Source organism: Musa acuminata, chromosome BXJ2-1, assembly GCF_036884655.1.
Source record: "Musa acuminata AAA Group cultivar baxijiao chromosome BXJ2-1, Cavendish_Baxijiao_AAA, whole genome shotgun sequence".
In the NCBI taxonomy this organism is placed as follows: domain Eukaryota; kingdom Viridiplantae; phylum Streptophyta; class Magnoliopsida; order Zingiberales; family Musaceae; genus Musa; species Musa acuminata.
The window spans coordinates 2,289,399-2,304,686 of NC_088338.1; the positions used below are offsets into that span (position 1 = coordinate 2,289,399).

General features: G+C 38.5%; 2 protein-coding genes across 2 annotated transcripts; one reads left to right on the forward strand and one right to left on the reverse strand.

Annotated features, from left to right (window-relative positions):
- Nucleotides 1-2,311: 2,311 nt before the first annotated feature.
- On the reverse strand, nucleotides 2,312-5,678 carry LOC103987286 (small ribosomal subunit protein uS5y/uS5u/uS5v). Its single transcript, XM_009405550.3, has 2 exons — nucleotides 4,941-5,678; nucleotides 2,312-2,671 (listed from the first exon to the last, which is right to left on the reverse strand). Exons 1-2 carry the CDS (start codon nucleotides 5,607-5,609, stop codon nucleotides 2,513-2,515), a joined length of 828 nt encoding a protein of 275 aa, XP_009403825.2. The 5' UTR covers nucleotides 5,610-5,678; the 3' UTR covers nucleotides 2,312-2,512.
- Nucleotides 5,679-8,791: 3,113 nt separating this feature from the next.
- On the forward strand, nucleotides 8,792-15,288 carry LOC135598397 (protein OBERON 4-like). Its single transcript, XM_065092121.1, has 2 exons — nucleotides 8,792-12,734; nucleotides 14,526-15,288. Exons 1-2 carry the CDS (start codon nucleotides 9,305-9,307, stop codon nucleotides 15,074-15,076), a joined length of 3,981 nt encoding a protein of 1,326 aa, XP_064948193.1. The 5' UTR covers nucleotides 8,792-9,304; the 3' UTR covers nucleotides 15,077-15,288.

The window sequence follows — 15,288 nt, forward strand, 5'->3', positions numbered from 1 at the left end:
GCATGAGTACCAAATTCTTCGAGTTAGCAATTCCCCTCACCTCTGTGAGCTTTGCATAACTCTTTTGGTCGTTGAGCAACTCATTCCACCTTGTATGGTCTCATTCTTGCCAAGCGCCTCGCTTGCCTAGAGCACCATCAAGTATAGTTGTCAACGTTGAGCCGTAGCTCAAACTCAGCCATCCCAACCTTTGTGCGCTCCAAATTCTTCCAAGCTTGCCTGTTCTCGTGGTGCCTCTTGCGCGAAGGGTTGGCCATTCCTCTGAATGCCAATGTTAGATGCCCGCTCCTCTGAGCGACTCCTCTTCCCTACATTTCCATGCCCGTTTTCCCTCAAACGATCGCGCGTGTGCTGACTGCCCTCCATGCAGCCCCGCTAGGTCCCCCACGTTTGCATGTCAAGTGTTTCTATGAGTGCTTGTCCCACTCTGATACCACAATGTCACGACCTTAGCTGATTTTGCCTAAGGCGTGCGGCACCCTTGCGTGTCCGTCCGCAAAGGTCAGCCTCCCCGAAGCCTCCCATCGTCCCTTAGGACCAACAAAAGAGAGAACGGGCTAGAGAAAATGCCTCAATCGGGATCCACAAGCAAACATCTCCGAAAAGCACTTCATAGACAATGCAAATTACAAACAGACTTTACAAGGTCTGAACAGTGGCACAACAAAGGGTAAAATGGTCCATTACAGACCGAAAAGCTCTCGAGCGTGTCCACATGACACAACCTTTATTTACAAGCCTAAAGAGGCTACCAACCCAACTAAAATGGGACTATTAAGCCTTCGGCCGCCTCTCTACATTCTGTATAAGGCAAGAACATGCCCAGAGACACGGACATACATGAGCATTACATCGAACATCTTGTTTATAAGTTTGTCCGTGACAGTCCGTCACTACTATAATAGTTGACTAAGGAATTTTAATTATGACATAATAAAAAAAAACGTAATTAGAAAGTTAAAATTATATTTTTATCTATAATTTTTTATGTCATTCATAAATGTACTATTATGTCATCAGTAAAATCGATTGGTAAATATGATTAATTTTTTTTTTTATATAATTATAAAAAAATTAATATAATTTTTTTAACGTATAGTGATGTTAAAAAAAGAGAGTCTAATTTCCGCTCAGACAATAAATTTTACGAAAAGAGATGATAGACGGACCGCGTGTGTTATATCAACAAGGCATGATGACGTTTCACTAAATTGATGGATGATGAGTTCTAGTTCCAGTCTCTTCATCACCTTCCTCATCTGCCACTCTCTCTTCCTTCTGCCAATGATCTTGATTCCTTTCCTCCTCGTCATCTTTGGCTTTCTTCGTTGTCCCTTTCCCCTCCATCAACAAATTTGATTCCTACCTTCCCTTGGCTTCTTTAATTACCCTCTTCCCCATTCCCCCTGCAAAATGATATTAGCTCTTTATCTGGGGTGATCCTTTATTGCCTTGGATTTCTCTAAACACTAACACTTGTAAATGGTTGTTAGTATACTCGTCTATAGAATTATATTCAAAATATATAAATTTTAAATAAAAATATCTCTATATTCATATAAAATATAAAATTTTGATTCCTCTTTGGATATTGTTGCCCCTTTATTGTGAAAGCATGGGGTAAATTATCATGTTAATAGAAAAAAACTTTTTGAAAACTTATTATTTAGATGTTCTCTGAAGTAAAATTGATAAATTTATGTTATTAAACTTATAAATGAAAATAATTGTATTTTCAAACCCATGCACATCCACCAAGTTCTAAAAAATGGACATTTCTACCTTCCTATAATGAATTTTTATGGTAAAATAGATTATGTTTTCAGAAAAACATTGAGAATGTTTCAGTTTTGGAAATAAATATCTCTAGATTCACTCACAAAGGAATACAATTTCATCTGTCAAGTTTAATCAGAACTATAAATGCAAGGATATGATATGTGCAATTTTGCCTTGTAATAAAAAGGGTGTCATACCAGTATTCTGTAGCAATCGAAATAATAATAATGACAATTATTATCACTGTTGTAAAACACTAGCTAGTGATTTAAGAACCCTAAATCATATTAAGAAGTCAAGTTTATTACTATATTGCATAGATTTGTTGAGGCAATAGATGAAAAGTTTCTACTACAGCAAAACATGGTTCATTGGTGCATCCTTGTTCTAGAACCTGATACACTGGATTTAGTCACATATTGATCCAAATATGAAAGAAGTTCACATGGTGATTAAGATTTTCTTTCTATTCCCTTGATTAGTACAAGAATTAAATACCATATAAACTAGTTTAAGCTCACATCAAAAAAGATGGAAAGAACAAGCTCTCTACTGTGATATAATGTGCAAGAAAGGAGTAATGTATCACAAAAGAGTAATGCATCATAAAATTGTCACACAAACAAAACAAACTAAAATCCAAAAGAGGGTTCATCAGACAGTAAACAGAGTCAACTCAGGTCCTACTTCAACATGATGACCAGTAGAGGAAGCAAATGCTAGGAGAAAGATCTTAAGCTTCAACCACCTCAGTGTTCTCAAGAAGTATAGCCTTTGTGGGTTTTGCAAGCAGGTCTGTGTACTCTTGGAAGGGAGATTTGCTGAAACGAGTCTCCATCCAGAAGTCAGGTGTCAGGAAACCGTAGGTCTTCATAAGACAATCAAAGGTAGCCTGCAAAAAGCAAGGAATAAAATTTCCTATGTGATAAATACAATGGGGAAAGGTACAAACATTTGCAGCTATTCTACATTCGTTCATGTCATAATAATACACGTTTTCTTGAAACAATTGTTGCAGACATACCAAACGCAAGTCTTAAATATGAAATCTTTTGAACCAACCATCATCTTCACACTGCAACTATTTAAAAAAAGGACAAGTCCGCAATTGTTCAATCATATTGTATCCAATCCATCCGACTCCCATGAGCTGATTGGTCTATTACAGTGACTAATATTCCTAAGAGATCAGTTGGCATATAAGTTGGCAAGAGAAGATCCCAATAAAGTAAAAAACTTAAGCTGGGAATCCATCCGACTCCCATGAGCTGATTGGTCTATTACAGTGACTAATATTCCTAAGAGATCAGTTGGCATATAAGTTGGCAAGAGAAGATCCCAATAAAGTAAAAAAAACTTAAGCTGGGAAGGTCCAAACCTCTGTCATGTGCCACGGTTTTCTAAGTCAACGACAAAGTATTTAGGGTCTAATATAGTGGTTTGAAATTAAACAGGGCTCTTGTAATTGAACACCACATGTGATAGATGTGCAGGTCTTCAAATCGTATTTTGAGGAGGAAACAGCTGTCTAGACCAAGTGTTTTGAGAAGAAAATGAGTCTAGATCAAGTGTTTTGAGGGCAGAACTTGTATAAGAGTATTTAGGATAAAACTGCATCTAGATGAAGTATTTTCTGGAAGAAATTTTGCCCACTGCTTCTGACCACATGCCTCTCCTCACGCTATACTGTATGATCTCTCTCTCTCTCTCTCTCTCTCTCCCCTTGCAACTAACCGATGCAAGCAGGAGCTTTCATATAAGGTAATCTGCAAATCCCACTTTGATATATAATTTCCAAACATACAGGATCCGTGAACCTGTTGTTTATACTCTACTGCAGAAATTTTTTATTCTTATGGGAGCAAAGAAACAATGTATCAGCCCTAAAACAACCTTCTTTTATGCAGATTGAAAAGTATATTTATAACTGACTAAAATATGTCTTACTACAGGACCAGGCTGCGTCACTCACAACAAATCTAATAAAACACTTGATAGAAAGTAAGGTAGTCACTATGTGATCTAGCCACAAGATATCCAACTTAACAATGTTAGATTATAAAACAAATTTCAACACTTTAGTATTTTCTACAATACAAAAAGGCCCAAAATAATTTAAACAAAATATAAGAAGGATGAACAAAGTAGAAAATATAGGAACAAAAAGGAAAAGAATGAAATTCTCATTAGAATCATCAACTACAAAATTTGTATTTCTAATGGCTTTTGATGACAACAATTTTTCAGTAAAACATAAGAACTACAGACCTAGAATAAAAGCAACAACTTAAAATTCAAAAAAACCTATAGCTTCCATATTTTCCCACCCTAATTTTTAATCCTATAATTCTCCCTACACGCTTCTTATACCTTTCCTTTGACAACAACAGTATTTCACTCCTTATTCAGCAGATACTTTCACATGAGTTCAACTATGTAAAGAGAAGAGCAGCAACAAGCAAAAAAGTAGATATAAAGTAAAATAAGCTAATTAATAACCAACAAAACCACCATACTTCAAATCTCTATTCCATTTACAAGTTAAAAAAGTTCCACTATAACAATTGAAAACAGGTTGAGATTCTCAAACGTTTTCCAACAGTAGTTACATAGTAACATTTTTATTGTTCATTATGTTGTAAAAACAAAAAAACCCAATTAGATATGACATTGAGATATATAATAACAGTAGCACTACAGATTTCTGCCAAGCTTTATATGCCTCATCGAACTGAACTAGACGACAATGATGGCAAACATCATACTATAGCAAAGAAAGAAAACAGAAAACTCATTCATCAATATCATGCAATATCTAGTACAATTCTCCAGTTCATTTTGGACACAAACACCTATTTGCAATAGTACATACAGGTCGAAGGACCACCTATGCATAGCTAAATCCAAATCAACATGATTTATATCTGGATTTATAATGAAGAAAATGTAAAGTTTTTATGTATGTCCAGATCCAGGCTAATAACAATTATAAACTACGTGTATATCCAGATCCAAGATAACTCGAGTTCTTATACCAATCAAGTGCATAACCAATATAAATGAAATATATAATTCTTCCTAAATGCGACTAAGAATCAACCGCCTTAACCACAATCCCTCGCATGAAAGAAAACAACTGACGGAGCACAATACACACTGACCTTCACAAAGTTCCCGAGAGTCTTGGTCGAACCACGAGACGAAGTGAACACGTCCTCGATCCCAGCAAACTGGAGCACCTTCTTCGGGACACGAGCAGCCACGATCCCCGCCCCCCTCGGCGCGGGCACCATTCGGACGGTGACCGACCCGCACTTCCCGGTGACCTTACAGGGCACAGTGTGCGGCTTCCCGATCTTGTTCCCCCAGTAGCCTCTCCTGACGGGGATCACCGACAGCTTGGCCAAAATGATGGCGCCGCGGATGGCGGTGGCTACCTCCTTCGCGCACTTCACGCCGAGGCCGACGTGGCCGTCGGTGTCGCCGACGACGACGAAGGCCTTGAAACGGGTGCGCTGGCCAGCGCGGGTCTGCTTCTGGACCGGCATGATCTTCATGACCTCATCCTTGAGGCGGCCACCGAGGAGGGTATCGATGATCTGGTGCTCCTTCACAGGTAGGGAGTGGAGGTAGATCTGCTCGAGGCTAGTGATCTTACCCTCCTTCACGAGGCGGCCGAGCTTGGTGACGGGCACCCACTTCTCCTCCTCATCACGCCGGCCGCCACCGCGCCTTCCGCGCCCACGGTCTCCCCGACCCCGGCCGCGGCCGAACCCGCGGCCAAACCCGCGCCCGAAGCCGCCACGATCGCCACCGCCGCGCTCAGCCATGCTTGCCAGTACGGATGGGATGAAGGTTTCAAGGACTTCGCCGCAGAGAGAGCGTGAGAAGGCTGTGGATAAGAAAGAAGCGGCGTTTATAGTGGGAGCGGCAAGCCAACATTAGGGTTTCTAAGGGTTCGATTACCGCTAGTTGGTTCGGTCCGGTTCAGCCTTGGTTTTTTCCTTTCCAATATGAACACTGGCCCGGTTTGGTTGTGGTTCGGAAGTGCTCACATTTTCGAAATTGTATAAGAACGTCACTTTTGCTTAATATCTAAAATAAACTCAGACAATCATCCATTATTTTCTCTCCTTTTCCGATTCATATGCTGAATCGATCTAATTATAATATTTATAATAATATCAAAAATATTATAATTCGGTACAAAATATTATAGCATAATATTTTAATATAAATCTTATAAAATATTATAAATATATATTTTTAATAATATGAGGAAAATATTATAGTATAGTTTTTTGTACTGTGTTATAGTATTTTTCTTGATTCGATCAGTCAATAGAGAAAAAGAAAAAAAGAGGTATGTGGCTTCGAATAATTTATATATTTAAAAATCTTATTAAAATTTTGAAAATAGAGAATTAAAAAGAATATATATCTAAGCAAATAATTAAAAATAATATTTTTTAATCAATCCAACTATATATATCTAATCAAATAAAAAATTTAAAAATATATTTAAAAAAGGTAAGGATTATGGTTATATTTTGAAATACATTTACATTTTCAATGTGCAATTAAGGAAAGGAATTTGACTAAATGTGTATGGTATGCTTTGAGTGCTTGATAGATTATAGATATAAATTATATTTAAATATGTGATTATTAAAATTATATTTCAAATGTTCATTAAATATTTAATGATAATTTTTACCCTTTTAATTTTTAATATTTTATTAAAAAAATAAATACATTTTTATTTTCAATAAAAATAAAATATATATGGTCATATAAAAAAATTTATATGACCCAAATATTTAATAAATAAAAATATATGTTTTTAATTAAATATAAATATATTTAAAAATAAATAAATAAAATTTTATCTATAGTAATTATAATTCATGTTAGTTTCTCACTAAATCATTTTGATAATCTTATAATTTTAAATTAAGTTATAGTGTACATTCAATTTTTGATAAATAATATTAGCATCTCATAAATATTGAAATACCAATACTATCTTAAGGTAGCATTAGCATTTAAGTATTTTCAATGTAACATCCAAATTAGATGTTATTTGAAAACAAAAATTATCAAACACTAATTCACATTTGAAACATTCATGGGTGCATAAGCTTTATATTTGATTATATATATATATATATATATATATATATATTAATTATGAATGTTAAAGAGATATGTATGATTTCATCAAATGGGAAATGAGATACATGTTAATGTTTATTATGAATGTTAACATAAAATTGAATATATTGACTATTACATATAGGGGGGTTTAAAGAGGTGTTTCAAACCTTAAAAAAATGATTTGATTTGATTCATTTAAGGTAAGTACTGCTTATCTAATCAAATCAGTTCGAAACAAGATAATTCGGTTCGATTAATTAATTAATTAATTTTTAAATTTAAAAAGTAATTATATATATTCAAATGAAACTAATTTGATTTTGATTCAATTGAACCTATATTCTAAGAAAATTTATACCACAAATATCATTCAAAATATTCTAAACAATTGGACTTTTGTGAAAGTCATTGTTTATTTTTTATTACGATTTTTTTTCTTAATGTTGAGGACATGTAGTGATGTATACAAATCAACAGGGAATTTATACAAATCAAAAAATGGATTGTTAATGAAAAATGATAATAAAAACAATAAGGTTCATATATAAGATGAGAGAGAAGGCCAAGAAAGGGACCGGGAGAACAAATTGCCGAGATAAAGGAAGTGTGATGAACTCCTCGGGTATAAGAGGGGATTTTAGGGTTTTTTTGGTTAAGTTAGTTTTTTTTAAAATTAAAATTGGTCTATTTTGATTTGAACCGATTAATCAAATCGAGGAAGAGTATCATCCTAAACTTGAATCATTTATAGTCTTCAAAACTAAATTATTGATGAACTAATTTTGACCAAATCAATTCGATTCAGATTTAATTTAAATTTTCGATTCGATTTGAACACCCATAGTTATATAAACAGGTATTAGAAAAAAAAATGACGATGCCCTAATCAGTCTCATGTGATTCGGGTCTATGTGCGATGATGAGCTATCAAGGTGGTGAGTATGAAATTGATTCGGGTATATTTTTACACCGTAAATATTGATCTAATGATAATGTACAAAACTAACTTATTAAATGTTGATCCGATGGTGAGTACCAAATCAATTTATTAAAAATAGAGGATTTGAAATTTCATCCACATATTTTTCATACATTAAACATATGATGGTAATATACCACATTAATTGGAGGCTTGAATCATCATTCATATATTTTATATCCTAAGCATTAGGTAATGTAACAGATTTACTTATCAAAAATTAAGAATATAAAAAATATTATTTAATATATTTAGTTGATAAAAATTTCGATAATATATTTCGTCACTCGAAAAAACAATAAGGATAATTTGAAGAGAAAAAAATGGTTCAGTTTCGATAGAAATTTAGCGTCCTATCATTTCCATTTGTGCTTAAACATCTTTGAGAAATTAGTATTCTTCTGTCTCAAAATTTTCCTCAACCACTAGAATATGTCATTATCCATTACAAAACACCTGTCGTCATCCACTCCGCTCTCCACGCTTCAGCCATCAGACATTGATTTATACAGTAATGTCAACGTCAACATCGATTTATTAGGCATTATTAGATTTGACGTGAAGATATACAGATGAGTCAAAAAAAAGTCAAACCTCCATCGGCACAAACGCCTCCCACGCAACGCTGTCCACAGGGGTCAAACCACGCCCACCGCCCAATCCTCAACGTCACCTCCACGAATGATATTCTGACACGTGTGAGAGGACGTCTTCTTCCGCGACGTGGCGAGTGTTGAGTTGACAAATTATTTTGTCAAACGCAGACGCTCGCAATTCTGGAGTCGGATTTACCTTCGTTTTTACTGGAGAAATTGTGGGTCCCACCCTCATCATCCAGTGGAAACGCAAGTGGATAATTTCGTCGGCAAATTCTCCCACCACGTCACGCCGCTGCCACCGCCTCTGGGTCGGGGTTCGCAGGAAAAGAGGGAAACGACATCGGCAGGGAGACGCGAGAGCTCGCTCGTTGATGACTCGGTTGACTGATGCAGGAAGGGGCTTTGCGAAAGAGGTAGAGAAGCCAAACCAAAGCAGAGAAGCCCTCCTTAACACGCCTCTGCTTTGATAAGCCAAAGCGAAATGGAGAGAGCACCGTCGTGCCTTCTTCTCCACTCCTCTCTCTTTTGCGGGTGGCGGTGGTAGCAGTGGTAATACTGCTAACCGTGATAGCCTCACCAAGGCCCCCCTCCGCCGCCTGCCGAGAACGTCCTCCATCGCTGCTGGATCTGCACCCTCCCTCCCTTCTCCACTCTCTCTCGGGTTTCGATCTCCCCGTGTCCTTCCTCTCGTCTTGAGAAATTAGGGTCTTGGAAGGCCACCGCCTTTAGCTGCTTGGATCAAGAAAGGTTGCTGCTTTTTCTTTGGTTCCCCGTGATTTCTTGGTCGACGATGAAGCGGCCGGGATCGTCCTCGTACGGGGATGATTTCGACGACGATGACGGTATAGGCGGGAGGATGAGCTTCAAGGACTGGCCGAGGAGGAATCAAGATCCCGACCGTTCGTCGTCGTCGTCGCACCGGCGACTCTCCTACTCGAAGACGGAGGGTCCGCGGAAGGTGGCGCCCTCCTCGTCGTCCTATGGTCGGTCGCTCGACGACGACTGGGAGCCGGCACGGCACACCCGGAGACGTTATGATCATGAGCTGGAGTCCTTAGATTGGCGGAAGGGCCACAGTCGGTACAGGGTTGGTGGTGATCGAATGATGCAGGTCTCGTCGCCGAGGGTCTCGTATGGGGGCGACCTGATGCACCGTTCAGAGAGCTTCTCGGGGCTGAGAAGGGACGTCCCGAAGGGTTTCAGGTCGGAGAGGGACCGGTTGAGGAGGGACGGGAATGGTAGCTCGTCGTGGTGGAGATCGAGAAGCTCGAAGGAGCTCAGTGTTGAGGAAGTGCGGAAATCGCCGTCGATTGATTCGGATTCAGTGGGGAGACGGAGTCATGCTACGTCGCCAGATGATCATAGAGGGAAAGTGAGGTCCAAGGACTCCTCGAGTGGGCTGCGATCTACAAGAGTCGAGGCAAAGACCGTAAAGACAGTGAAGCCAATCAGAGAAGGTGGCAACAGTAGCGAGATGGAAGAGGGAGAGCTCGAACCGGATCTAGTGTCAGAAGCAGAACCTGTAGCTGAACCTTCCATGGGTAGCAAGACAGCAACTGGAGTGGAATCAAAGAACTGCAAGGACAGAAATCCAGAGTACAATAGTCTTCCTGAAGAAGTATCAAAGGAGATCTTATTAAGTGGAAAGATGTTGGACATTCATGGTAATGGTTCTCTTGCTGTAAAGGAAGAAGGAAAGTTAACAGAAGTCATAATGGACACAGGAAATACTAGTGATGAGATAAAAAATGAACAGTGTGATGCTACGAAGGAGCTCGATGAGAGTAGCAAGTTAACTTATCCAATAAACATGAGTGACCAGGTAAGCAATGACCGATGTGATGCTGTTAAGGAGTTGAGTGAGAGTAGCAGGGACGGTGAGAGTAGCAGGGAAGGAGAGCAAAAAACTAAGCGCACTAATGGGAATAATGAACTGGAGGATAAATTTTGTGGAAAGAAGTGTGCTGCTGTCAACAAGCTGGTTGAGAGTAGGAGGGGAGGTGAAGGAACAACTAAGGATTCTATTGGAGATACCGAGGTGGAAGTTAAATTTTGTGGGAAGCAGGAAGTCTGTAAAGAAGAAACCTTGTGCTCACAGTTTCAAGGGGAAAAACTGGAAGGCAATGGTGAAGAGCAGGCAATTGAAGAAGCAGCAAAAGAGATGACATCTGCTATTTCCCCTTGGCATGAAGAGAAGTTAGTGGAGAATAAGGAAGAAGCCAAACATAATGAAACTATAGTTGAAATCGAGCAGGCAGTCGAGGAAGAAGTGAAAGAGATGACGTCTATTATTTCCCCTTCGCAGGAAGAAAAGTTAGCAGAGAGTAAGGAAGAAGCCCAATCCAGTGAAGCTAAAGTTGAAACCGAAGAGAAGCATGAGATGGGTAATGAACAAGGTATGGAAACTGAAGTTAATTTTCAAGAAAGATTTGAAACTGCCATAGGGCTTAAAGTTGAGCAGAAAGAACAAAGAGGTACTGATCTTGAGACTCAACCAAAGGGTGCTGTTAGCTTGTTAGATCAAATTAAGGAAGTTACTTGTGAGACTAACCATGAGCTAGTGACGCTGGCGCTTATGAGTAACCACCAGAACAGGGAGAACTATAAGGGAAAAGGTAAGGGGCTCGCAATTTCTCTCTTAACTAAAGGGGATCTTGTAGAAGATGATTGTGCCATGGAGGGCCCTAGTGGAAGAGACCTCGAGTTGATTTTCAGATCTGACATTAGCCAGGCAGATAAAGCAAGCTCAAGTACGCTTGTCCCCCACGCTCTTGCAGATGAGAAACTCAAAATTGAACCTCTTGATCTCTCTCTTGCTCTGCCAGGTGGTTTATTGGATCATTCTTCAAAACAGTCAAAGCCAAAACCTGAAATCCCAAGCTGTGCTAGGAGCATCCAGTCTTTTCCATCCTCATTCAGAACAAATTCAGATGGATTTGAAACTTCCATGTCATTTACAAGCTCTCAACCCTTTGTTCATAATCCCAGTTGTTCTCTCACTCAAAATTCGTTGGACAATTGTGAGCACTCTGTTGGTAGCCATCCTATATTACAAGGAATGGATCAGGTTTCTGGTGGTCTGATATGGCAGGCTCAGGCTTCAAATGACTCTAGAAGGAAAGGATCTAGCTCTTTCTTCCAAAGGGTACTTATGAATGGTAATTCTGCACATGATTCACATCATATCATGAATGCCGATCATCAGTCAAAGTCCAGTGGCTTAGTCCAGCAGTCAAGCCTTTCAAGACAGATGTCCCTGATGAACAGCCATGGTTCTCATGATATGACATCTCAACTTAACAAGGATAAGAAGCTGCTCGCTGGGGAGAGAAGTAGCAGCATTGTGTGTAGGACCGAGCAACAGGATAGCGAGCAGCTTGTACTTAATGGTTCTTGTGTCATGGAGAAAATTCTCTCTAAAATTGTGGTAGAACCTTTATATCTTACTGGAAGAATGCTTCAGGAAATGACAGATCATTCAGTAGCATACTTGAGGGAATCCATTTCAGAGATGCTGGCTAATACAAATAAAAGAAGGCAGCTGTATGAATTTCAGGAGGAGCTTCGAAGGAGGTCTGACATGACGATGGATACATTAATCAACTGTCCTCAAGTCCTACTACAGATCCTGGTGGCAATAAAAACAGGTCTTCCTGATTTTATTCAGGGAACATCTAATTTGTCATCCTCCAGTTTGGTTGAGATCTTCCTGAACTTGAAGTGCAGGAATCTTGCTTGTCGGAGTTCCTTGCCAGTGGATGATTGTGATTGCAAAGTTTGCATAGAGAAAACTGGCTTTTGCAGTGCTTGCATGTGTTGTGTGTGTTCCAAATTTGATAATGCATCAAATACTTGTAGTTGGGTTGGTTGTGATGTATGCCTCCATTGGTGTCACACAGACTGCGGATTACGTTATTCTCATATTAGAAATGGAAGTAGTGCCTCAGGGGAAGGGATTAGTGAGATGCAATTTCACTGTGTTTCTTGTCACCATCCTTCGGAGATGTTTGGTTTTTTTAAGGAGGTTTTTCAAACCTGTGCCAAGGATTGGAAAGCAGAGACTCTTGCTAAGGAGCTTCAATATGTCAGAAGGATCTTTTCCACCAGTAATGATAGACGGGGTAAAAGATTACATGAATTGGTCCATAAGATGCTGCTGAATCTGGAGAAGAAAGTTAATCATTCTGAAGTTGTTATTCACATTTTGACATTCCTTTCTGGTAAATTGATTTTCAGTTACAATATTATAGTTCCAGTATTTTGTCTTTGATGGTGCAAATCCAATACACTTATATAACCTTCATATATTGTCCTAGGTCAATTTTAGTTTGTTGCCTACTAATGTACTTCACACATACTATAGTTAAAAATTTCAACATCTATGGCCTCAGTGTTGACCATACCTCCTGTAACTTAAGGATAACATTGTGATCTGTTGCAACACATGTGCATACTCATATTTATGAAGTTGTCTTTACCAGAAAAAGTTTGGCTTAGGCCAGGGATTTAAATAATTATTCCATGCTGGTTTTGGTAACCTGTGAGATTAGTATGGAACTCTTATTGTGACTTGTACCACTATATGGACAAAAGTAATTAAAAAAAATGATATTTGTACTGGTATCAAGGTATATGTTAAATATTGACACTTTGATGGATCCGTAAATATTGGTTAGTATGTACCATTCCAGGTGATATTTACCAACCAGTAAATTAATATCTGATCAAGAACATATAGCTTGGTATCATTTAGTACATCATTCATTTTTATTTTTATTATTTTTAAAAGTGATACTATATGGTACATTGGTATATTGCTCAATATTTTGGTAGCATCCCAGTCTGACAACTTTGCAATGCTGGTATTGGACAGTATTTAAAACCATGGTCACTGTTTTATGCCAATTCCACCTCTCTTTTTTTTCTTTGTTCAAGGTTGTAAAATCAGAGTTGGCCAAGATTGACTTATTGATTTTGGTGGATTCCAATTGATTTGTGGTGATAAGGTCAAAAGGGGACAAGATTAGATCAGCCAAGGATGATAGTATTACGAATTAGGCATATCACATCGGAATCAGGCCATACCGTGAATTCTGGATAGTCAGATGGTACCTTACAACCGGGCCTAAGAATTGGGTCATTCCTAACTTTGGGAGAGCTATAAGCTTATATGAGAATCATGGGCTGGGGCCAATGGTGTGCTTGGTACTGTATACCCGGAGATTTTCCCAGCTTGCCTCCTTCATCTACAGCTAAGGTACAAGTGTGGTCACATGAGGGAGCCGATGTGGAGGTGTGTGGGCAATGATATGGTGACCAGGCTGGCTATGCTATTAAAAGTAATATATTGTTTTATGGTCCTTCACAGGATACTCATCTTGACTGGTTGCTACTTTCTTGTTGCAACAAAATGGATTTGAAAGTTGGGTTTGTTACTCCTTCATGGTAAAGCGTTACCATTTTTATCATGGGTATTATATGGCCAATGATTGGCAATGTGGTAATTTCTTTGAGTGTAACATAGAAGTGTGCCTATTATAGAGATATCTTAACTCTGTATTTATACTGTTCTATATTTTTGTTAAACAATGGTTGAATCTTTTTAAACTTAATGTAGCATTAGGACCTTTAAATTTGGCCTAAGCAGTGATGCTGTTGTCTTCTCATTATTTTAGTTAAGCACTATTTATGTTAGTCTCAAACTCTTACACATGTTGGCCAACTGAATATCTGAGTGATAGGGCCCCTTTAGTTCCGGCAGTGTTGATCTAACTTATAGCTTCTGCAATTGAAGTCATTCTCCAGAATTATTGCTTATCTGAGCTATTTTTTTCTCTTTCCACACATATAAACCACATACCAATTTATACTTGATTTAATTTTGGAAATACATTTTATCTGCCATGTAGGTTTGCCAACATTTGTGTGGCAAACGTTATCTTTATGTATCCAAATCTGGCCGTTTCACTAATAGGCAGAATCTTTCTAATGCATTACAAATTTTATTTCAGATAGTGAATCTAACATTGGCAGCTTCCTCTGCACACCCAAGGAGCCATCCAAAAATAAGGCTGGCCATTGCAATGCTATAGCTTGCTCAAGCAAAGACTGCTTGCCATCTGTCTTGCCAGAGAAGGCCTCCCTTCTTGCAAATTCAGGTCTTGTTTTAAGCATGGACTGTGACCAGGTTGGTAAGAAAGCTAGGGACATTGAGCTACGTCTTGAGAAGAAACCAGTTAGTGATGAGCTGGAGAGTCTCATAATGTTCAAACAAGCAGAGGGCAAAATGTACCAAGAACGTGCTGATGATGCAAGGAGAGAAGCGGAGAGCCTAAAACACATAGCGATAGCAAAGAATATTAAGATCGATGAAGACTACGATGGTCGACTTAAAAAACTACGACTGGGTGTGTTAGAGGAAAGGCGTAGACAAAAGTTTGAAGATCTACAAGCTGCTGAAAAGGCACACCGGGAGTTTTTCAACATGAAGATGCGGATGGAAGTTGATATCAAAGATCTCTTATTAAAAATGGAAGCTACCAAACAGAGCCTAAATACATGATTGGAATTCAAAGGCCAACACTTTCGGATAGTTGGCTCTCTTGTTAGATTACTGCAGTGATAGGTCACCTGCATATGTAGGAATCTTCCACTAAAGTTGTAAGTTGTAGGAGCTTTTACATTTCTACTCGTTTTTCTTGCTATCCCTTTTCTTGTTTATCTATATGCTGTAAAATTACCTATTCAAATGGATAAACGAGTATCTTTATCATA

Coding starts and splice junctions, on each gene's coding strand:
- LOC103987286 (XM_009405550.3), bottom strand. CDS start 5,609: ATGGCTGAGCGCGGCGGTGGCGATCGTGGCGGCTTCGGGCGCGGGTTT. Junction 2,672..4,940: donor CTCTCGGGAACTTTGTGAAG/GTCAGTGTGTAT, acceptor TGCTTTTTGCAG/GCTACCTTTGATTGTCTTAT.
- LOC135598397 (XM_065092121.1), top strand. CDS start 9,305: ATGAAGCGGCCGGGATCGTCCTCGTACGGGGATGATTTCGACGACGAT. Junction 12,735..14,525: donor CATTTTGACATTCCTTTCTG/GTAAATTGATTT, acceptor ATTTTATTTCAG/ATAGTGAATCTAACATTGGC.